The following is a 24,852-nucleotide window of genomic DNA, read 5'->3' as shown; positions in this document are numbered from 1 at the left end:
ATGACAGGGATGGTGTGGCCTGCTGACGTCAGTAGACCACCATGTCTGTGATTGCATTAAAATAAGTAACCTTTCCTTGAAGGAAACAGGGCTATGTTTAAGAAGAAATATATATATTTTAAGTTTGAGAGTGGCCACACTATTATTACTAAAATCTTTGAGGGCATTCACAAATGTGCCTTTTGAGAATGTCTCACCACCCAAACTCAGCAAATGGTAACTTTTCAATTTTTTGCGGTTGGATTTCAGTATAATTTTGGTACATGTTGTAAGCATTTGGATTGTCTTTGGTAAACCCAAGCACATATTTGATGCATTTTTATAAATTTTGACAAACCCTCATTCTTCGAACTATCAAAAGAACTGATGCCTTCAGATACAAATTTTCTGACCTTTACACATAAACACATGCTTATGGGAAAACAACGAACACCGAAAAAATTAAGGGGCAGATTTACAAAGAACTGACCCATCTGCTTAGATGCTTGCTTCACCTCCAAATGTCCTTGTGCCACCATGGATGCGCTGTATATACAATACAGTGCACCATGGCACAAGGAATTACAGATGTGTTCGAAATTCTTACGCATCTGTTGTAGGAAAAGTGACGCATTGTTGGAGTTTGTCACAAAAGTGACGCTCCAGCAATGCGCCAGAAAACATAGGTAGGTCCAATGTAAAATGCCCTGCGTCAATCCTTACGCCTGCTATGAGCATGCATAGGGATTTTGACGCAGTGAAGGCGTAGAGTGACACAGTGAAATCTTGTAAATTTCACGGTGCCAGTTCTACGTGGCTTTTTGCATGGGAACGCCCACCCTGCATACATTATACCTGGTGCAGGTATAATGTGACGCAGGGCTTTACAACGTGACGCATCTTCCTAGATGCGTCACGTTGTAAATGGGCTGCAACTTTTATGCCACTGCTGCATCAGAAAAGTGACGCAACGGCGGCGCAAAAGTGACGCAAGGTGCTTGTAAATCTGCCCTTTAGGGTTTAAGCAGTCGCAAATTACTAGCTCAACACAGATAGCTATACAGAGGTATATATGTATGTAAGTATCTTTATATGGTGCAAATCCTAGCCAGGAAGCAACCGAGCACTGAACAACGGGCGAAACCGAGAGGTATGGGTCGTGGTCACTGCGGAAGACAGGTACCATGAGAGTTCCTATAGTGTTTCCGAAAGAGATGACTCTCTAGCTTCTATCTGGATGTATACACAGAACACACACAAAATAAATGGGGGAAGGATCACTTGTCCTGAGTAACCAGGGTTTTTATTCTTTTATTCGGTTCTGGTGCCGATTAAAACACCCTCATTCACGTACCAAGGCTCGATAGGAGGTATATCTTGGTTCTCCGCCTTGTTGTTAGCAACTTGACAGCATCATCATAGGGTTTGATTGTATGCTTCCTCCATCCGGAGGTAAACCACTGGTTAGTACAGTAGTGAATCAGTAATCAAAAAAAAATTGAGGGGTGTATAATTAAAAAGGCTTCAAAACCAGTGTTGATAATTTAATTGATACTGGAAAAGAATGCCTGGTTAAAAGAGTTCGCGTGTGTAGGAAGCTGGATTATGGGGCTTCCGCACTGAGTTATGTCCATAAAAAGGTCAACATGTTTCAGCCACAGGTTGCCCGACTGGGTCAAGTTGGCTTTCTTCAGGACCTAATATGTCTATTAAGAATAGAGATGAAAGAAAAAGTGGTGTGCTGACCTTGAATATCAGGTCGGATTCATAGAACTATTTTTCTAGAATAGAGAAAAGGCCTTAAAGTACCTGTGGAAATGGAGAAAAAGGGGGGAGACAATACAAACACATATAGATTGCGTTAGTGCATAATGTCTTAGATGCTGGTGTGCTCTTTTACATGAAATAGGAAACTTAAAAATGGCAAATCTTTGTTTACACAGGCAAACGATTCTCTCATTCCTGTTAAAGGCAAAACTCTCTCTCATTGATCAGATTGTGTGGTACAGGTATATACAATGTTTTTACAAGCTGGGGTCGGGCCGTGATAGTTGATATGCTAAAGAACATAGTCCCACTACCGTCCTGAATATGTGCAGATATTCTAGTGAATATATGGTAAGTATACGTGTGAAGAGTAGCCACATGATAATGAGCCCTGATGGTTATTCTGATATAAGCGCCTTGCATTGTCTAAGTTATTAAAGCAATGAGCTCGTAGCGGTGTGGTATTTACGCACTTTGGTATTTGGAAAACACGGCGTCCGTCATGGCGGCTATTTCAATAGCTGTCCATACTGGAAAGGTAACTGTGTGGCGTGTTCGATATTTTCTAAATAATGCCGCTCTCACCCGCTATGGGTGTGTCACGTTATATATGGCGTGTGTGGTTGCTTTTGAAAATCTTACGTGTATGTCAAAATGGTTCTATCAACCTCTCTCCCATAGTCGTAAACGGTATTGGTGCAGCGTGTATGTCACCTACAACAAAAACCTGGATTTTTTGGATCTAACAATATACGCTCACAATGGCACCCTACAGACAAGGACCTATTTCAAACTAACTGCGAAGAACAGTTTGCTTTCATATAAAAGCTTTCACCCCCGCCCACTGAGGGAAAATCTACCTTACAGCCAATTTTTGCGCTTAAGACGCAACTGCAACAATACAAGAGACTATAAGACCCAAGCTGAGGACCTCTGCACAAAACTGAGAGCCAGAGACTACCCAGAGAGAGTGATTAAAAAAAAGAAAAAAACGAGCAATCAATCAACCAGGACAGACCAGGAACAACAGGTCCATACGAGGAGTATGACAGGGAACAAACCCAGCACAAGCGCAACAACCTCATTGTCAACCTAACAGACCAGCTACTGACAGAGAAACAAACAAGAATCCTAAACAAAGGACTAGGCTTTGTCCCGACACCACCACTAGACACTTTCAAAATTCAGTGTGAAATGGCTGAAGTTAAAAGCCTTCTTCAATCACCAAGAGGAATACATCACGGATGGAGACACCAACCTGTGGCGCAAATCCAAATTCTGCCCACTTAACAGTCAGATTTCAATTGAAATACTGTTTGAAATCATTTTATCAGTACATCCTCTTTCATAGGTGGGATTCAGATCATTAGTTTTAAAGGAGAGGGATGTTGTTGATTCAGTGTAGTAGTTTTTGTCATTAAAGTGGCTTCATTGTGGACCAACCCCGCGACTGATAAAATCAGGACTCATGGCTATTAGACCAAGCAGGGTATGAAATGTGATGCATTAGAATGATCATGCTTTGTATCTACTTGTGCCGCGGTCAGCGGATCTACTGTATGACATGTAAAAGGCAATAAAGTTTGTTAAAAAAAAAGTGGCTTCATTGTACAGTTTGTCACTAATGTAGATGTTGTGTGCTAGGGATGCACCACCATGCGTCAGTGACCATCTTTAAGATTGAAACTCAATACCAATCTTTAGCACCATATGAGATTTCCATACAGGAGCAACTCGTGAATTTCAGGGAGTGGGTCTCAAACCTGGCACACTTCAGTAAGTGCTTTTTCAACATGAAGAGCGACATACTGATCTCCAAGTAGTTCCTTACCACTCACGAATTCCGTGTTCCTTTCCCTCTATGCTTTCAATGTATTTATTTCTTGCTCTTTATAAAGCATAGCGGTGAAGTATGGTACATTATGGGGTAATGTAGACAATTCTAGATCATGAATAGAAGTTGAAGAAAGCAGAGTGAAGCTGGGTCTCATCCCGGTGAAGCTCATGTTTGGCAATAGAGCTGGAAAGTTCCTTTTTTATTTTGGGAAGTTTTATATCGCGCGAACTAGACCCCATAGATCGGGTATCAGAGTGTTTTACATAGCACCAGTTTCGTTACACAAGGACGCCTTCATTTTTTCTTAGGCACGGGGAGATTAAGTGATTTGCCCAGAATAACAGGATGTTGAGCGTCGTAGCCGAGACTTGAACCCGGTTCCCCAGATTCGAGGTCGACCACTCTAGCCGCAAGGTTATATCCTCTCCTTGTTGGTAGTTGTGTAAAATGCTCCTTGAAGGGAGATGCTTCTGACTGGCAAGAGCGATGGACGTAGGCTGATGTGTGGAGTCTTGTTTAGAGTCCGGCAGACATGGCTGGAGATTTGTTTCCAGTGCCTCTGTCTATCAGCACTCACTCCTTAATGACTAGAATAATGTGTTTCCTCGTTTTCAATCAGTCACCCAAGAGAACCTCCAATAAAATGTCATTCAGGCACTGAGATCTCATACTGTTAGAAAACTACAACATAGGTATTTTTAGTCTGATGGAACTTTAAACATGGAAACCACTCTGCTTTTGTATTAGGTTCTTCAACAGAAGCGTTCATTTTGAACCAGCATCCCTGAATGCAAGCCAATAGTTTTATTTTACTTGTTCTATGAGTCCTAGCCATGTTCTGATTCATTCCTTGTGGTGGGCTTAGTCACTCGTTGAGATTGTTGCTTAGGGATATCCCCTGCCCTAATATTACTATGCAACCTTGGAGCGTTCCTTAGATTAGGTTACACCTCATTGAAGACCTGTAGTTGAACCCGACAAGGTACGTACATAAAAGACAAAGCATTTTTAGGTTGAGGCTACCGTCGCACTGCGAAGCAGTGGGCGGAGCTGAAATTTCATGAGTTCAACAGTGGTGCTTTAACACACCCCTCTCTTCCATTGGCTAGCTCCATAAATGGATGCTAGCCATTGGAAGAGATGGGTGTCCGTTACTCTTTTCCCCGTCCCGACGCGATTCGGGGGCGTTTCTGTCTCTTTTTTTAAGTCCCGCCCCTTTTTTTTCGTCATTCGGAGGTGGGTCATTGTGGGCGTCTACTTTTTTTTTTTTTTTTTACACAGGGATGTTTTTCGTCATTGCTAACATCTCTGTTGCCGGGATGGACATAGTGTTGCCGCTCCCGTTCCCCTCAGAAGACCCCAGCGTCCCGCGCTGTCCTGTCTTTGAGGAGCTGCTTGGCTCCAAATTGTGTTTTCCAAGAGAAATCCGTTTACTTTTCCAATACTACTATCATTGTTATTTTTGTTATGCCTCTAATGCGTTTCTTTTAGTCTTGAAGTGAATTAAAATCGGGAAAGAGAGTGACAGACAGCTACCACGAAATACCAACTCACCAATTGAAGCTCAATATTTTCTTCCGTTGCCAATTAGCGCAAAGCTGGGCGGGTCCTAGACTGACGAGCCGAGGAACATGGTAGGCAGTCGACCGTTTCAGCTGCGTCTGTTACTTTTACACAGTGTGGAGTCTGGCGATCTGCAAGTGGCGAGGTAAGATGGCGGCTGTGGGATGAGGCCCAAGGGCGGAGAAGGCCACGAGAGAACTAGCAGCCATAGGGGAAAAGGATAGGGCGGAAAAAACCACCGCGAGTTATGTTAGACAGTCTACGGCAGTGGCGGCTGGTGTTAAGGAGCGGAGGGGATTAACACCATTGAGCAGCTTTGAAAGAAGTGCTCGCTGTTTGGTGCTCCCCCGAGAAACGATGTATGTAAAATATGTTTTGGTGCGCAAAGTCTTCCTGCAGGCTGCACATGTGCTAGCTAGGCGGCGCTGGGGCACCAGCGAGGAGGCGCCTAGAGGCACCAGCAAGGAGGCGGGAACATCTGCTTTGTGGGAGTGTCTGCATACAGCTGCAGTGTATGGATTTACAATGGGGCGATTATGAAATGGCCCAGGGCGCGGTCAGTAAATCTTCATTCACAATAATGGAAATGGGCAGTGTTGGCGTACAGTGCGGGGGTGGCAATTGCTGGCCCTCCTTTCGAAGTTTCGCCTCCGTAAATTAATAAGCTTCCTAATTGGTTAAGGCAAGCTTGGGAGCGTGACGTATGCATGAGCTTGGCAGCACGTATTTCCGGGACACTACACGAATCAAGTTGTTGTAAAAAGAAAGGCGCCTGCAGCCGTGAAATCAAAAGGGGTACACCAGGTTTGTTTTTCTAGTAACAGAGACCTGAATAGGGGCTGGGGCTGGGGCTTGGGCTGGGGCTGGGGCGGGGCGGGTAGGGGGAGGCTGCCATTAATTGTGTCATTAATTGTTCCAAACGTGCCGAGTCTTTCCTGTATTTTGTGTACGCTACAAGATATCTTGCATATCGAATAAAAGCTTCTTGACCTTTCCTGCGGGCCGTAGTGATATAAACCTTCCGTTCGTCTTTAGATAAAATAGTGTAAAAGCGTGTCTTTTAAAAATAGGATTGTTGTGTTATGCAAATTATGCAGGTTACCCCCTTTGGCTGTCTTAGTTGCAAATCCCACGTACAGATGCCAGCTGAAGCCGAGCCGTTATCCCGGTTGGTTCTGTCCTTTCCAGTCTCCCCCAGGAAGCGTAGGGGGACAGCTAATACGAGCCCTTGCACGATCTTAGCGCCATGAGAACAGCATTTGTAGATGCAGGTCAACAAACAGAACAGTTATCACCCCCTCGCCCAACACACGCACACACAAACACAAGGGAAACAACAGTGCGTTTCCAAAAGCCACCAAATGATAACTCAAACTCAACATTGTTTATTGATACTCACGTATTCAAAAACGGTGCTTTGTCCTGCTCTGTGTCTGCAAGTTATGACACAAGCAACTCGCACTCTTAATAACCAAAGTGTTTCTTATTCAGTCTAGTCCTAAACAACACTCTTTCCTCATGAAAGTGCCGCCAGTACTGGGAATGCCACCAGCCATAAATCAAAGCGACAGCACCGGCAGTACTGGCTTCACTCGCAGACCTAACTATTCATAATTAAAACATGTGCCTTTTTAATGACAGTGCGTGCATGCGGTGAAATCCAGCCTAGTTGCTTAACTCGCAGCGCAATATTAACGGCCCTCACTTCATTTAGCTTTAATTGTATCTCTGGGGCAAGATTACGACGTGAGTCCGGCAAGGGCTGTGACGAATAGTCTTCCGAGAAGGCATGCCGGTTTCTCAACAATGCGCCGGAGCAGTCACTAACTGGCCAAGAGAGGACTGCAGCCTAAAATCGCGGAGCAGGCCTCTGGGATTATACATGTGTGTTTTCGTGCTTCTAAACGTGGGTCGTTTTTTTTTAGCACCATTGTTTTCAGTGTATTTGTGTCTAGATTTTTGTAGATGTCAGTAAATGCATGCAGATAAATATTATAGTTCTGTGTGCGTGTAGATATATATACGATTATTTATATATCATTTATAGCATGGATGGAACAATGTTAAATATATATGCAGTTTATGTGTAACTTATATTAACGTAAATGTATGTAAATGTAGTTGAGCTTATATAGCGCACAGCTACCCGCAGTGGGTTTCCCGGCGCTTGCTTAGGGAACCCTTCCTGGTATTCCCCTGTGAGATAGCAGGGTATCCACAAGGTGAAAGTCAGGCATCCCGCCGTGAGGGGCCGTTGTGGAGATTAAGCAAGCTATTGCCCAGAGTCTGAACCCGTGAGTCGAGGAGGCACCGGAGCGAGAATTATCGAGTCCGTGGAATTTTTAGCCCAAGACCCGCCGAGGCGGGGAATTGAACCCTGGTCAAGGACCGATCTCAGCTTCCGGGTCTGCTGCCTCTAACCCCTGAGCCACACTTCTCCACTCTCTAACCCCTGAGCCACACTTCTCCACATCTTGTTTATATATAGAGACATGAGGGGGCCTGCATCTTACTTTTAAGACGAGTCTCAAGGGGGTTAGTGCAGTGTTGATCCCACTAGTTTCTCTCTTTCCGCTTGGACAGGCTTTGCTTCAGTCTTGGCTAAGGGAATTTGAGAGAATTAATCTAAAAAACTTAATACAGTAAGGACAGAAATGTTTAAAAAAAAGTAAGTAAGGGCATTTGAGCAATAGTAACATCTGTAAAAGAAAAAACGTTTCAAGTCTTCTGTGAGTCATGCAACTTAATCTCCCCATGTCTAATATAATGAATGTGTCCGTCTGTAACGCAACTAATGCTTCTGTAAAGCGCTCTGATACTGAGGTTCCGTGACGATTTGAACCCGTGTTTTTAACATAGTCGCAAATATATAATTTTGGTATCAGTGAACCGCAAATGATCCATTTAGTATATCCTGGTGTTTTCGCTATGCTACGAGCAAGAGCACTCCTGTTACAAACACATTTCTGTTCTACCCGTGGCATCCATCTTAGAACAAGGAAGCCATTTTGTATTCCTTGCCCTCACATAGTCAATGGACACGCAATGACCTCTTTTCACTTAAGGACACGTAGGCTTTAGCCGGCAATTCACCTTGCTAGTGACACGTGCACCTTAGGCCAGCAACGCTGTGGCAGCATGACTCGGCAAGAGCTGCCTCCCCAGCCTGAGGCCAGTCCTGCTATACTGGTTCCCGTGTTCGTTGGCCTGATCATGATTAGGCGGCCGAAACTGGTAAACGTGCCCATTTACGACCCACAAACATCTCTTATCCTACTTTTCTATCTTCTGCACCTGGCTCTGCTCCTTTCCTTCTGGGCCTTTATTAGGGGGAGGTAACGAAATTTACGATGAGGCGGTCCAGGTCTTGAATGAAAAGTTGACATGGGATTATGATGGAATAGTGGGAACCCCTCGTTCGTAATGTTTTGACATCAGATATTGTTGACGATTCCTGTGCAACGCCAAATATTTATTGGTTAAAATACAAAGGTTTTGGAATGTACTAACATGTAAAGAATTTGCCTGAAGCCCAATATTCAGTATATAAGGAGCAACCCTCTTTGTACAAATTGAACAGGCTCCTAGATACTGCCCATGTGTAGTTTCTGTGACTTCTGTGTCCCTGCAGTAATAAACCTTTGGTCTTTGACGCCACCATCGAGAAGCCCGTGTTTCTGTTTGTTTGTGCACCGAGGCAGGTTGAACTCCGGGGTCTTCGGGTGTTATCCCTGACACCTCTGGACGGAACCAAAAAGTCCAGAACTCCAATTGGCGCCCAACGTGGGGCGACGTCATTCGGTACCGGTCCAAAAGCCTGAAGAGTTCGAGAAGCTTCGTGTGAAGATTTCAGAGGGAGGCGCCCCACTTCATCGATCCCGGCATATCGCAAAAGTGGCCCGACGTTCTCTTCCACGAGGGTTCCCGTTCAGACGGCTGCAGTGGTTCGTTGCCTTGACCGTCGCCCTGTCTTGGACCCGAGGTGCAGTCCTTAGTACGGCGAGACGTGACGGGTTTCTCCTTGGTGACGTCTTCAGTGCCTCAGTTAAGTATTAAGTGGTTGATAGTTGGTTACTTCGTAAGGGTTGCTCCTGTTTGGATAATCCTTTTAGTTTTTGGTTTGGTTCGGTTTCATAAGATTATCGCTGGTTATTCTGGTTACGATAATCATTCAGTTCAGTTCGGGTATCGATACGTTTGTCTGTTCTGGTAGGCCTAAGTTCTTGGTTCAAGTGCGCACCTTTCTTTTAATTTGTGTTTCGTCTGTTTTGTGTTCCGGGTTATAAAATGGTAAGTCGGAAAAATTGTATGTTGTCTTGTTTTAGTTGCAACAGGGATTCCCAGTTGGAGGACTCGTGTTCGGTTCCTCCGATTGGAACTCCCCTTTATGATCTATATTGCAAATTTGGTGTGGGCCCTATCTCTTATAACGAGGTATGGATCCACTACACAGAGAAAGATGGTGTCCTTAGTTGGCCACTGCATGGTAGTTTCGAACCTCAAGTTCTTGATAATTTAGAAACGAAATTATTCAAGAAGAAAGCCCGGCCGGCAATGTTTGATTCTTTCCGTTATTGGCGAAAAGAATCTAAACAGAGAGAAATTAAAAAGTTGAAGAAAGAACAGAAAGAGCAAGAGTTGACTTTAGAACAGTCTGCTAAACAGCTACAACTCAACGAGTCTGAGAAAGCGATGGAGGTGGCCAATAGAGAGCATAATTTAGCAATAGACAAGTGCTATCCTACTTTGCCATCAAGTACAGCTAAGATAGTAGAGGACCCTGAAAAGGATCCCCTGTTGTCTTACTTGTTACGATCACCCCCACCGTATGCACAGGGTGCTACGGCTCCACCTATACCGAATGTTCAATTACTGGACAACCTGGTGTTCCCGCTCCTCTGAATCAAGTTCCTGTACCTCCTGTGGTCACTATTAATGTTCCTTCGGCACCCCCTCTTTCAGGGTTGCCGGCTTCTTTACCTATACCTGTATCGCTCACACCTGCTAGTTCACAAGCTGTTTTGCCCGCTACTCCTACTGTTCCTAATCTATCTGTTCCAACTGCTACTCTATTTACTGCTTCTGCTAATATTATGACTCCACTTTCTGTTCGTCGAAGAATCACTGATTCTGTCTCTAACATTCTATCTCCCTTCTATAAAACTCTGATTAAGACTCCTACCTCTGACTCTGTGCAGAGACGTAGTCAGCTTCCCAGTACTGAAGAAAGAGGGATATTAGATTCCACTGTTCTTAGATGGATTTCGAAAGTTGGAAGATCTAAAGTACAAGATGTATTAGATACATTTATGCAATGGAACGAACCGACACAACGATATGTGTTTGATGAAATGTGCTTCCTTCTACGTGAGGAATCAGAAGAGGATGACCCTGAATCAAATCTAGAAGAATTAATTAATGTTCAGAAAGAGTTTGCTGCAGGTATGATAGTTGGACAAAATATAAAAGAAGCGATGGAACTGGTTTTAAGTTATAGGAATGACCCATCCCTTCGTTCTCCGAGGGAGTCAGAGAAACGTAGTACGAAACAAAATCGTCAATATCCAATGAGAGAGGTTCCACCAATTTGGCGTGAAGCTGTGCAAGCTAATGTAAACCTTGGTATTGCAGCCGCTCCGGCCCAATTCCAGAGAGTATGGATACATATTCCATGGAAGCGAGCTGAAGTATTAGCAGTGAAACAGGCCTTGCCAGATCCGCGTAAAAATCCTGCAGGGTACTACAAAGAGTTGGCTCAGACAGTTGACGCTTGTGTATTAAATCTAGCTGACATAGATCTGCTATTTGGTAATGTAGTACCGCAACCAATTTGGGCTAAAATTCGCAAAGAGAATCATCCAGTTGCCCTAGGTGGTGATTGGGCAGCTATAATTGCAGCGGATGGTCAACAAATAGGTGGTTCTAAACCTGAACCCTTAATTGCTAATTTGCCTGGTAGAATAATCGATTTAATGAAAACCCTAATGCCAGCATTACGCGTTAACTGGGACAAATTGTCCGCGTGCAAACAGAAGAAAGACGAAAGCGTCTCCGACTTTTTCACAAGATTCGAGGAGACTTTTGTGGATCATAGTGGTCAGGATATGAGCACGGAAGGAGGCCAGAGATTATTTGTTGATAAATTTGTGCACAATCTGTTGCCAGAACTTAGTGGTAAATTAAAAAATTCTGAAAGTGCGTGGGCTGTCTCTACGACTGCGCAAATACTTGCTACTGCCCAGTACTATGAAAATAGGGACAAAGAGGAGAAAGAAAAATCAGATAAAAAGACGAAAGAGTTAAAAACTAAAGTTCTTTTACAGCAAGCATATCCGCCTCGCACCAATCAGACCAATACACAGCAAGGGTCATATCAAAGAACGGAGTATAATTCTCAGAGGCCACAGTACCAATGGAATCAGTGTGCTTATTGCAAAATGGAAGGCCATTATAAGACTGAGTGTCCGGTACGGGCACAAAATAATACTGCGGCAGCTCAGAGAGGTCGTGGTGGTTATATGCAGAATTCTAGAGGTCGAGGAAGAGGTGCTATGCCTCCACAGACAAGTGATCGCCCTTCTAATTATTTCGACCAACGAAATGGACAATCTGCCCAACAGAATAGGTCTCAACAATATCATGTTGAAGATTACTATGAAGCTAGTGAGGAAGTTCAGCCAAGGGAGTACTAGGACAGCCATGGACAAAGAGAGGGAGTAGTATCAGTTCCAGTAGATCAGAGTGGGCCTTATGTCGCAGTAGCAACATCAGGTATAGTCGAACCGTTTCTGTTGGATACTGGTGCAGCAAAAAGTTCTATCATACATGCGAAACTCCCTGGCGCACCTTTGTCTGGCTCAACAAACGTTTCAGTAGGTTTTTCAGGCGCCCCTGTTCACAACCCTGTTTCTGGTCCTTTGTCTATTTCTGTTGGACCCCGACAATTGAAAGCACCCCTGATTTTGACGACAGGTTGTAATGAAAATCTGCTTGGTTTAGACTTATTAAAACGCCTATATGTGACATTGTACTGTTCTCCAGAAGGAGTACAGCTTACGTTGGGTAAAAGAATCATCTCTCCAATGTACTTGTCGATGGATGCACTCCCACCAGAGCTGCGTTCACTCCCTGATACTCTTTGGGCGACTGGTCCTAATGATGTAGGTCTTTTAGAAATTCCACCATATGTAGTAACTTTGAAAGCGAATGTAAAATTTCCACGAATTCCACAATACAGAATTTCTACTGAAGGTGAGCGTGCGCTCCTACTGATAGTACAAGATCTGATCAAGAAAGGCGTTATAGAAGAAACTAGAGGTAATGTCTGTAATAGTCCTGTACTGCCCATTCTAAAACGAACTGACCCAACAAAACCTCCAGTATATAGATTTGTAATTGATCTTAGAGAGGTTAATAAAATTGTGATTCCACAGTTTCCTGTGGTTCCAGACATTACTGCATTGTTAACGTTAATTCCTGCTACAGCGGCATGGTTTTCAGTTATCGACTTGAAAAATGCCTTTTTCAGCATTCCGATAGCCGAGGAAAGCAGAGATATCTTCGGTTTCTCTCTAGGAGGACGAAGCTTCAGGTTTAAACGCGCTCCACAAGGTTATTGTGAAAGCCCATCCATTTACAGTCAAGCATTAAAAAGCCAGTTAGACTCATTTGTACTTCCTCCTGGTTCTGCTTTAATACAATATGTCGATGATCTTCTAGTGGCTGCCGATGACAAGGAAACTTGCAAAACAGCTACAATTTCTTTATTGCATCATTTGTCAAATTTGAATCACATTGTGTCACCTTCAAAAATGCAATACTGTTGCCAAGAAGTGACCTACCTAGGTCATCTCTTGTCAAAGGAGGGAAGGAAGTTGACCCCAGAGAGAATAAAAGCAATTACACAGATGAATGTTCCTAGCACGCAGAGAGAAGTACGTGCCTTTTTAGGTATTACCTCATATTGTAGGCAATGGATCCCAAATTTTTCTCTTTTGGCAAAACCGTTGGTAGCTTTGACTGGGAAAAATGTTCCGAGTCCAGTGCCATGGTCTGCCGAATGTCAGGAGAGTTTTTCTGAGTTACGAAATGCACTGTGTTCAGCTCCTGTATTGGGTACACCCGATTACAGTAAACCATTCACGCTCTATGTCCATGAGAGAGAAGGTTGTGCGTTGAGTGTTTTGACACAGAAATTTGGTGATAAACAACGCCCTTGTGCGTATTTTTCATCAACATTAGATCCAGTAGCTAGAGCGTTGCCTAGTTGCTTGAGAGCTACAGCCGCAGCTGCAGCCTCCATTCGACAATCTGCTGGTTTGGTAATGAACAACATGCTAGTAGTTATGGTTCCTCATGCTGTGGATACACTCATGAACCGAACCAAGACGCAGCACCTTACCAGTGCTAGATTATCAGGTTACGAACTGACATTGCTAGCAAGTCATATTCAGATCAAAAGATGCAATGTATTGAATCCAGCAACATTGTTGCCGACTAGCCAAGAGTCGAGTGATTCCGAACCACACGACTGTTGTTTCAGAACTGAGGAAGAAACAAAAGGACGAATTGATTTAAAAGATACTCCATTATCAGATCCAGATGGCACGTTGTATGTTGACGGGTCTTGCTTCAAGTTGGAGAATGGTGATGTAACTGCTGCCTATGCAGTAACGACTTTGAGTACGATTGTGGAGACTGCGAGAGTGAGTCAGAATTCTGCCCAGGCTGCAGAATTGATCGCGCTGACAAGAGCGTGCGTTTTAGCTAAGGGAAAGAGAGTGAATGTGTTCACAGATAGTCAGTACGCGTTCGGCGTGGCCCATAGTTTTGGCCGTTTGTGGAAAGAGAGAGGTTTCATTACGTCCCATGGGACTAAGATTCAACATGGCCAGCTAGTTAATGACTTGTTGGAATCTCTAACCTTGCCGACTGAAGTTGCGATTGTGAAATGCAGTGCTCATAAAGCAATCACGGATGATGTTGGTCGTGGGAATGCTTTTGCTGATGAGACTGCAAAACAGACAGCTAGAAATATGATGAGTAGAATGTATGTTGCAACGTCTGCAAGATGGATTTCTGAGTCTGGAATGTGTGAGGACACAGTGGAAAGCGTGAAAGAAATTCAGAAAGAGGCGACTGAGGAGGAAAAGCGTGCATGGAAAGAGAGCACGGGTAAATTGGACTCGAGTGGGTGTTGGATTGACTTGTCGGAACAACAGCGTTGGATGTTGCCTGATGCGTATGTGCTTGCAGTAGTAACGATGGCACATGGAGCAGCGCACATCAGTTCTAAAGGGATTTGTAAGATGTTGGCTCCAGTTTGGAAGAATGATGGGATTAGTAAGTGTGCAGAGAGAGTGGTGAGAAATTGTATGGTATGCTTGATGCATAATCCTGGCAAGGGAATCCCCACACCTGCAGGTCACTTCGCTCCTCCTTCCTGCCCCTTTGAAGTGATCCAGCTAGACTTCATTCACATGGATCGTTGTAATAATCTAAAGTACATCCTAGTGGTAGTTTGTGCGTTCTCCAGATGGATCGAAGCATACCCACTGAAGGACAATACTGCTTTGTCCACTGCCAAGATCCTTCTTAAAGAATACTTCCCCAGATTCGGAATGCCACGGATTGTATGGTCAGATAACGGAAGTGAGTTCGTAGGGAAAGTTATGCAGAGTGTGTGTGCCGGTCTAGGGATTAGACAAAAGTTTCACAGTGCGAATCATCCCCAGTCCGCGGGTTTAGTTGAGGGTTACAATGGTACCCTTAAACTGAAACTTGCTAAGATACAAGCATCCACGGGTTTGCCCTGGCCAGATGCACTGCCTTTGGCTTTGTTATCAACAAGAGCAACTGTACATTCTAGAGTAGGGCTTAGTCCATATGAAATAATTTTTGGTCGTCCTGCAAATGTTTGGGGGGTACCTAGACCGAAAGAATTTAAGCAGCTGGAATACCCAATGTTAATTGATTATCTTTTCGACTTGACTGCTAAATTGAGCCTTATTCACCAACAGGTTTTCGATGCATTGCCAAAGCCACCGGAGAGTCCAGGTCATCAGCTGAAACCTGGGGATCAAGTAGTCATTAGAAATTTTGCAAGAACGAAAAATCTTCAGCCCAGATTCGTTGGCCCTTTCCAAGTCCTATTGGCGACGAGAACTGCTATTCGAGTGGCCGGACGGAAGAATTGGATCCACACGACACATGTCAAACGTGTGCCTCTGCCACTCCCTTACAACAACTGGGTAAAGAAAGGAATCAGTGCCTCTGAAGCAGAACAAATACCCAGGTTCATCCTTTTCAGTGATGCAGAACTGATCACTGATACATCAAACTCTGACTCTCCTCCTGAAACTGCTCTTTTGAACCCTGAACATTTGCCATCTGCACCAAAAGAACATTTGTCATCTGCAAACGCGAACATTGCAGCGTCGGCTGAAAATATATTGTTTCCAGATCAGACAGCTCCTGCAAAACTGAGATACAACTTGCGACCTCGCAATATGGACAAATAAAGCAGGAAACTGCCTATTTTCAGATTTGAATTTTCTATACATTGCCTCCAGCCAGGAAGTTTGCTATTATTTTGTTGTTTTAAATTTTGCCTTGCCGTCTGGGTAGCCGTAGGGTCGTGGCTGTGTGCCTAGTTGAATCTGCGGGGGTCAGACATAAGGTCGATCTTTCTGTTAGTTCTGGGAACTCCCAGGGCTGATAGAGGCATTTTCATCTACGTACACATCATCAGTGGTCACGAGCGGATTGTAGAAGATGGAGCTTCCTGAGCTGCAACGAAAGAATGTAATTTATGTTCGCAGAAATAGACTGTACCGAATACTTCACAGCAAATGCTTTCTAATGCAATGTGCAGTTACATTTTTAATTGTTTTGATAACGTTGGTGGGTGGAATCATCTTTGGTGTGCATTTGATTTTTATGCCGGTAACTACAGTACCTCCCCTTGATCCTACTACTTCTACGGTTTCTTCTATGCATTCTTTTCACTCGTTTCCTGAACACGAACAAGCTCGACGCTCTGAATTTATTAACAATACATTTGTACAGCTCTTGCATCAACACCAACTGGTAGTTAATACTACAGACTGCTGGGTGTGTGGCTTGATACCTCACACTATGGATAAAGGCATTCCCTATCTAGTCTTGCCTTTTAGCTATAATGGATCATTTCAGGCCTTTCAGACCATTTTTTCCTATGCCCTTGAGACCTATCCTCCGCGTCCACCACGGTCCACTAAATACAACTCAGCCAACAAAGCTTTAGTCCAGGGAATAATTGACATGATTAAAGACGTCAATAATACTCCATCTTACCCTAGAGATGAATTACGGGTGTATTTGAGTTGGAACTCTACCGAGTATCGCCTTAGTTTGGGAGAAAGCAAGCGTAAAAGCTCCACTTCAGTCTGGGTCGTGCCTCACCGAGGTCAGGTCTGTTTGCAAGGAAATGGGAGAAATCTGAGAGCTCAGCTAGGGAGGAGTGAGTGCGTTGAGACTTACGTATTTCCGTCTAACTCCTCCCCTGCCTTCCTTACTGCTAGGGGTACTTACTTCATCTGTCAAGACAGAGCGTATACATGGCTGCCTGCTGACTTCTCAGGTTCATGTTATATTGCTCGATTGTTACCTCCGACATACACTGCTTCTTCAGATTATCACAAGACCAGAGTAGCAAGAGGTGTCTTCAGCAAGGAAGATACCGCTGGTCAGGAAGCTGGAGACTTCTTCAAAGGTTTCCTTCCGTTTTGGGGGCCTATGGCCAATAGTAGAAATCTACGTCAACTAACACGGGTAGTTGAATCTACTATTACAGAAACTGCTGGTGCCCTTAGTAACTTAACAGCTGAGCTTCAGGCGGATCGTCTCATGACGTTGCAGAACCGTATGGTTCTAGACGTAATACTTGCAGATCGAGGTGGGGTATGCAGAATGATCCAATCGAGCTGCTGTGTTTTTATTCCCAATAATGCTCCAACCGTCTTTGAAGCGATCTCTAAGCTACACAAGATTTCCGACTCTATACACGTAGACAAGGGAAACTGGTCCTTCATGGAGTGGTTTTGGACTCTGGTATCAGCGTGGGGATGGAAGGTTCTGATGGTCATTGGTGTCATCCTAGTATTTCTGTTCTCATGCTGCCTTATTATCCAATGTGGTCCCGCTTTGTGTAGTCTCTGTGCTGCAACCTGTTTCAGAAGACCACCTGCATTAGGAGAAAAGGCACGAGACAGGATGATGATGCAACAACATGTCACTGACATAATGAGCATAGAGTTAGATTCTGACATAGACTGAGTAATTGCCTATGTAAGGGCAAAAGGAGGGTCTGAGGTTCCGTGACGATTTGAACCCGTGTTTTTAACATAGTCGCAAATATATAATTTTGGTATCAGTGAACCGCAAATGATCCATTTAGTATATCCTGGTGTTTTCGCTATTCTACGAGCAAGAGCACTCCTGTTACAAACACATTTCTGTTCTACCCGTGGCATCCATCTTAGAACAAGGAAGCCATTTTGTATTCCTTGCCCTCACATAGTCAATGGACACGCAATGACCTCTTTTCACTTAAGGACACGTAGGCTTTAGCCGGCAATTCACCTTGCTAGTGACACGTGCACCTTAGGCCAGCAACGCTGTGGCAGCATGACTCGGCAAGAGCTGCCTCCCCAGCCTGAGGCCAGTCCTGCTATACTGGTTCCCGTGTTCGTTGGCCTGATCATGATTAGGCGGCCGAAACTGGTAAACGTGCCCATTTACGACCCACAAACATCTCTTATCCTACTTTTCTATCTTCTGCACCTGGCTCTGCTCCTTTCCTTCTGGGCCTTTATTAGGGGGAGGTAACGAAATTTACGATGAGGCGGTCCAGGTCTTGAATGAAAAGTTGACATGGGATTATGATGGAATAGTGGGAACCCCTCGTTCGTAATGTTTTGACATCAGATATTGTTGACGATTCCTGTGCAACGCCAAATATTTATTGGTTAAAATACAAAGGTTTTGGAATGTACTAACATGTAAAGAATTTGCCTGAAGCCCAATATTCAGTATATAAGGAGCAACCCTCTTTGTACAAATTGAACAGGCTCCTAGATACTGCCCATGTGTAGTTTCTGTGACTTCTGTGTCCCTGCAGTAATAAACCTTTGGTCTTTGACGCCACCATCGAGAAGCCCGTGTTTCTGTTTGTTTGTGCACCGAGGCAGGTTGAACTCCGGGGTCTTCGGGTGTTATCCCTGACACCTCTGGACGGAACCAAAAAGTCCAGAACTCCAATACCTCCGTGTCGAGTTGGCGCTATATAAAACTGCAACAAAACTAATAAAAATACGTAAGAGATAGATGTATCGTCCATACTTATGAACAACTCATGCAGTCCCCCACGCCAGTTACAAGTGCCTCCTTGCTGCTCTGAATTCCAATTTTCTGCGGACTCCTGAAGCTACCGCCCTCTGCTAGAGCTCATCAGACAAGAACACGACATTGCTTGTTTTCATGAACTAGCAGGGTTCTCCGAGTCAGCCTAAACACAGTCTTTAACAATGGCACTAATTATTGCCTTCCTACAGCGAAAACATGTTTCACTATTCATCAGAGTACAGAACAGGTGCCACGTATGGATGAGCAGTGCACGCGTCTCCCCTCCACGGGACAGGTGCAGCATAGCGCCACGGGACAGGTGCAGCATAGCGCCATGGGACAGGTGCAGCATAGCGCCACTGGACAGGTGCAGCATAGCGCCACTGGACAGGTGCAGCATAGCGCCACTGGACAGGTGCAGCATAGCGACACTGGACAGGGGCAGCATAGCACCACTGGACAGGGGCAGCATAGCACAACGGGACAGGTGCAGCATAGCACCACGGGACAGGTGCAGCATAGCACCACGGGACAGATGCAGCATAGCACCACGGGACAGGTGCTGCATAACGCCACTGGATAGGTGCAAGATAGCGCCACTGGACAGGTGCAGCATAGCGCCACTGGACAGGGGCAGCATAGCGCCACTGGACAGGGGCAGCATAGCACCACGGGACAGGTGCAGCATAGCACCACGGGACAGGTGCTGCATAACGCCACTGGATAGGTGCAAGATAGCGCCACTGGACAGGTACAGCATAGCGCCACTGGACAGGTGCAGCATAGCGCCACTGGACAGGGGCAGCATAGCACCACGAGACAGGTGCAGCATAGCACCACGGGACAGGTGCAGCATAGCACCACGGGACAGGTGCAGCATAGCACCACGGGACAGGTGCTGCATAACACCACTGGATAGGTGCAAGATAGCGGCATGGGACAGGTCCAGCATAGCGCCACTGAATAGGGGCAGCATAGCGACTGGTGCAGCATAGCGCCACGCGACTGGTGCAGCATAGCGCCACGCGACTGGTGCAGCATAGCGCCACGCGACTGGTGCAGCATAGCTCCATTAGCAGTGAAGATGTGCAGCTCTGGACCAGCAGCGCGAGCATCCCTCCCTCCCGAATACCTATAGCACGGCCTCGGGGGTGGTAAGTTCCATCACCCAGCACAAATCCATGGCAGGTGGTGGCAGCCAGAGTGCACGGTACCCTCACATGTGCCTAGTGCAGCACAGGATGTAGCAGTGCGACTTCCACACCCACTCTCTGCCCTGGGGAGAGTAGACAGCCATCTCAGCTTTTTTCTCTCTCTCTGCCTGTCTGTCTATATATTCTACGTTCTCTCACCTTCCCTCACGTAGTGTGAGAGACCTTTTTATTATGTTTTGGTTTTGGCATTGCTATTTGCAATGTCAATAGCTCAAACTTGCGTAAATACGCGCCCTATTGCATTGCAAATGCATTAGGTCTCGCATTTGCGAGAGATTGAGCTATTGGCATTGTAAATAACAATGCCATTTATTTATCTGTTTTCAAAACCAACATGTATTATAAAGTTTGTCATTTACAATGCCAATAGCTCTAACTTTTGCAAAGCCGAGACCGTTGCATTGTAAATGCTTGTTTTAAAATGTCTTCTGTAGCTCGTTTCATGCTACTTGCGCAGGGTGCCCGGGGGCTATATTACCTTTGGCTTTTAATCCCAGCCCGGCCGCCCCCTGCCCATGATGATTCATCATGCATGCATCCCTCCCATTCCATTGCACCCGATAGGAACAGATAAAGACTCACCTGCGCGGGCCCCAGGCAGCAGACAGGGCAGCATTAGCAAGGCTAGCTAGGGGCAGGCTAGAAATAATTAATTTATGGCTGGTGGTCGCCGTCGGACGTTGCCTCTCAGTCGTTTCTGGCCTCTGGGATCATTGGGATGCCTCACCAGTCAAGCACACTTTTGATCGTGCGAGCCACAATGCGCATGACAATTGGTCACGAACCCCACCCTAAGGGTGAAAAGTAAGACCGCGCAGACGCGGCGGCGGAGACACCTGCACGCTGCGCACCAGGCATTACCATTTTTTTATTTTACCATTTAATTCATGAAGACAATTCTCAGAGCGAGTGTATGTTACTGTGAACCTTAATTAATTACCTATCCCAGACCATCGCGGATATGTTGCTGGCTCCGCTGAAGGGGCCCCTGGAGCACGCCCCCTTAATTTATGAAGTCTAGAGCGAGGCAGCGTATCATAACGTAAGTTACATAACCCCTACCTACTAATTAATCAAAATCCCAGATGGTCACAGATGTGTATTGTGTAGTGCTTACTGACTCTGTGCTGCAGGGGTACCTGGAGCGCGCCCCCCTCCCCCCCCACCGCAACCACGGGTCTGCGGGGCCAGTGTTACGCCCCTGGCTTTTTTTAGCTACCTTTGTTGTCTCCTCAGCTGTTGCTTGGAATTTATGAAAAGTTGGAGATACACTCACAAGAAGCACATTTTTCTGTATTTTTAATCTTTAAAAATAAATACAGCCAGGAAAGACTGTTTTCTGTATGTATTTCTCTGTAAAAAAGAGTAAAAATGGGAAACTTGGAGCCTTCATTATAACCTATGGCACTCATAATAAGGTGAATGGTATATTTGTCATGTTGTGATGGAGTGTCCGTCAGCTGAACTCTAAATCAGCCTTTAGTGCTTTACCATAATATTCCAAAAATGTGTGATTTGGCATAGGATGAGGTATTTTGATCCTTTACTATAAATATTCTCTTTTTATCTACCTCTCAAAAACTTCTGGTCTATTGGCTAGAGTTCCTAAAATTTGTCGGGCCAAAACTGGCTGTAGGTCCTTTTCTGATCTCGGACTGGCCACCTGGAATAAACTCCTGCTGGAGCTATGTACTACAAGTGAACTTTCCACCTTTAAGAGAAAACTGAAAACATGGCTATTTAAACAAGTTCAACATGATGATCGTTTTTTTGTGGTTGCCTGATACCAGTGCCGGGACACTCCTTCTAAGATCTATGTGCTATATAAATCTTGCATCATCATCATCATCATAGTAAGTCCAGCACCACACATGGCCAACCACTGGTACTGCAACACCCGCCTAGTCAAGTCAAGTCAAGTCATAAATTTGTATAGCGCGCTATTCACCCAGAGGGTCTCAAGGCGCTTAAGGGAAGAGGGGTTCGCTACTGATCGAACAGCCAGGTCTTGAGTTGTTTTCTGAAGGAGAGGTGGTTCTGTGTAAGACGGAGGTGGGTGGGGAGGGAGTTCCAGGTCTTGACCGCCAGGTAGGAGAAGGATCTTCCTCCCATGGTGGCTCTTCGGATTCGTGGAATCGTGGCGAGGGCTTGGTTGGACGATCGTAGTTGGCGGGTGGGGGTGTAAAAGGTCAGGCGAGTGTTGAGGTATCTGGGTCCTAGGTCGTGAAGGGCCTTGTGTGCATGGGTGAGGAGTCGGAACGTGATTCTCTTGTTGACGGGGAGCCAGTGCAGGTCTCTCAGGTGACCAGATATGTGGTTGTGGCGAGGTATGTCTAGGAGGAGTCTTGCGGAAGCGTACTGAATGCGTTGAAGTCTATTCTGTAATTTGGCTGTGGTTCCGGCGTAGAGGGTGTTTCCGTAGTCCAGACGGCTTGTGACAAGTGCTTGGGTGACCGTCTTCCTTGTTTCGGTGGGGATCCAATGGAAGATCTTTCGAAGCATGCGTAGGATGTTGAAACATGATGATGAGACGGCGTTGACTTGTCTGGTCATCGAGAGGGAGGAGTCTAGGATGAATCCCAAGTTGCGAGCATGGCCTGTTGGTTTGGGTGCGCTGCCTAGGGCCGAGGGCCACCAAGAGTCATCCCAGGCAGAGGGGGATGATCCTAGGATAAGCACTTCCGTCTTGTCTGAGTTCAGTTTTAGGCGGCTGTTCTTCATCCACTCGGCTACGTCTTTCATCCCTTCGTGTAGGTTGGTTTTGGCGGTGGTTGGGTCGTTGGTGAGGGAGAGGATCAGCTGGGTGTCGTCTGCATGGAGATGATGTTGAGATTGTGTTGGCGTGCGATGGATGCGAGGGGACTCATGTAGACGTTGAAGAGGGTGGGGCTGAGTGAGGATCCTTGTGTTACACCGCATATGACTTCGGTGGCGTCTGATCTGAAAGGGGGAGGCGGACTCTCTGGGTTCTTCCGGCTAGGAATGAGATGATCCAGTCCAAGGCCTTATCTTGTATTCCGATGTTCCTGAGGCGTTGTACAAGGGTGCGGTGGCATACTGTGTCGAACGCTGCGGAGAGGTCCAGGAGGATGAGGGCCACTGTTTCCCCGTTGTCGAGCAGTGTCCGGATGTCGTCTGTGGCTGCAATGAGGGCGGTCTCGGTACTGTGGTTGGCTCGGAAACCGGATTGTGAGGGGTATAGGGCATTGTTAGATTCAAGGAAGGCGGGTAGCTGACTGTTGACGGTCTTCTCTATGACTTTGGCGGGGAATGGGAGGAGCGAGATGGGACGGTAGTTCTTAAGCTCGGTGGGGTCCGCTGTAGGTTTCTTCAGGAGGGCACTAAGTTCGACATGTTTCCAGCTTTCCGGGAAGGTGGCGGTGTTGAAGGAGCAGTTGATGATGTGCCGGAGTTGGGGACATAATGGTGATAGTACTTAAAATAAAACCCCAAATGATGTTAAATTAAATTATTTACAATAATTATAAATACAAATAAATATAAAAAAATTAAAACATATAAAAATAGTACATAGTACTTTATTATAAAATATTTAATAACCTAATAGGTTCTAAAATATGTTGGAATTAAATACAAAATATGTACTAAAACTTGCAGTTTGTGAATACTGAAAAGTAGTAAACTTACTCAAAAGTGGAAGTTACCTTTGTGAATCAAGCCCACTGTCCTCTCTCTTTAATTGGGTGACAGGATTTTGAAATCTAAAAACTCAGGACACGTTACAGACACAGAAGTAGGACAGCAGCCTTGGGCTTCATTGACAGCTTTCGTGTACATAGAAAACGCTGGAGAATTAGACACTTATGTGTTCAGATTAGTAGGTTTTCAACAACATGGGAAAATGTAAAAACAACTTTGACACGTAGAGTTTGCATCAATTTTATTGCTTCCCAATGACTACAGCTAAATAAGTAATCTTAAACTTTTACACAGGAAGACTCCTCTCCCACTGTGCTTCATAGACCCTGGAAAAGCCCACACATGAGGAAATCGATTGGGCCAGAAACTGAAAAACAAGGACTGCACCAGCAAATCTTGGGCATCTGGCAGTGCTTAATTTGAGCTGATGGTAGAAGGTGGAGCTCACCCGCTGAGCACCAGGACTCATTTTTAATCATCAGTCTTTGACCCAGTACAAGAGAGAGAAAGGCAGGAAAAGGTGAAAGCATTAGGAAGAGAAAGACGGGAAAATACTGGCGACAAAGGGAGAAAGCGGGGATGAAAACAGAGATGCTGGGCGTGCAGGGTGGGGGGGTGAAAGCAGCCAGAGGTTGAATCAAGATTAGATGGCCCTGGTATTCACCAATCCTGATATTCAGCTGCAGCATTGACGGGATTCTGAGACAAACTTTGGACCCCAGCACTTATTATTTTACAAATTAAGCAAAGGACTGTCTAGTCAAGCTTATGGAGCCCTCCCACTCAGAAAGGACTCTTTTCTGTATCAATACGCTCTGGACTCACCCCTTTACTGTCAGTCGCCTCCTTCTCCTCTTTGTCTGAAGGCATTTTCTGTCCCCTCTTTGTTGGAGCAGGGACCTGGCGTAGCAACAATGTGCAGAGCTGGAGAACAGGAAAGAACGAAAAAACAAAGAATCTGCACTTTGAACACGTTATCAAGCTGTCCAAAGGACATTATTTATAACCAGACCTAGCATCAGCTGGGTCATTAACACCCTTTCCATTCCAGTCCCCAGCAAACATTGACCAGACTGTCCTGTCCACACACACTGCATCTGATGTTATTGCGATCAAACGTGCCAGATCAGCACACAAGCAAGGATGTATAACGTTACAACGCATGCTTTTACCACGCATGCTGTTACAACACAGTTTTTACAACGCATACCATTACAACGCATAGCGCTTTGGGGTGCTGGATAGTGAATAGTTTAATTTACTATTTCAACTCCAGTCCCCGTGGACACTAGAGAAGGTGTTGGATAGTAAATTTAATCTATTCCCTATCCTAGAGCGCCCTACAGCGCAATGCGTTGTAATGGTTTTCGTTGTAAAACCTGCGTTGTAATAGCACTGCGTGGTAAAAGTTGCGTTGTAAAGAATGTTTCCCCACAAGCAAACCCCATC

At 45.3% G+C, this 24,852-nt stretch overlaps 1 protein-coding gene across 2 annotated transcripts in view; it reads right to left on the bottom strand.

The window, feature by feature from the left end:
• LOC144754479 (solute carrier family 2, facilitated glucose transporter member 5-like) overlaps window positions 1-24,380 on the bottom strand; it is a 133,795-nt gene extending 109,415 nt beyond the window's left edge. Inside the window, exon 1 of one of the 2 annotated variants that reach the window (XM_078642306.1) lies at window positions 24,229-24,380. In XM_078642306.1, the coding sequence (XP_078498432.1) occupies window positions 24,229-24,273 (45 nt within the window). In that variant the 5' untranslated portion in view covers window positions 24,274-24,380. The remainder of the gene's footprint in view (window positions 1-24,228) is intronic. The other variant, XM_078642307.1, reaches the window with a different exon arrangement.
• Between the last annotated feature and the right edge of the window lie 472 nt (window positions 24,381-24,852).

The sequence above is a fragment of the Lissotriton helveticus genome, chromosome 5_1, assembly GCF_964261635.1.
Source record: "Lissotriton helveticus chromosome 5_1, aLisHel1.1, whole genome shotgun sequence".
NCBI lineage: Eukaryota > Metazoa > Chordata > Amphibia > Caudata > Salamandridae > Lissotriton > Lissotriton helveticus.
The sequence above is the reverse complement of the archived record's forward strand: the minus strand, read 5'-3'. Positions and strand labels throughout refer to the sequence as shown.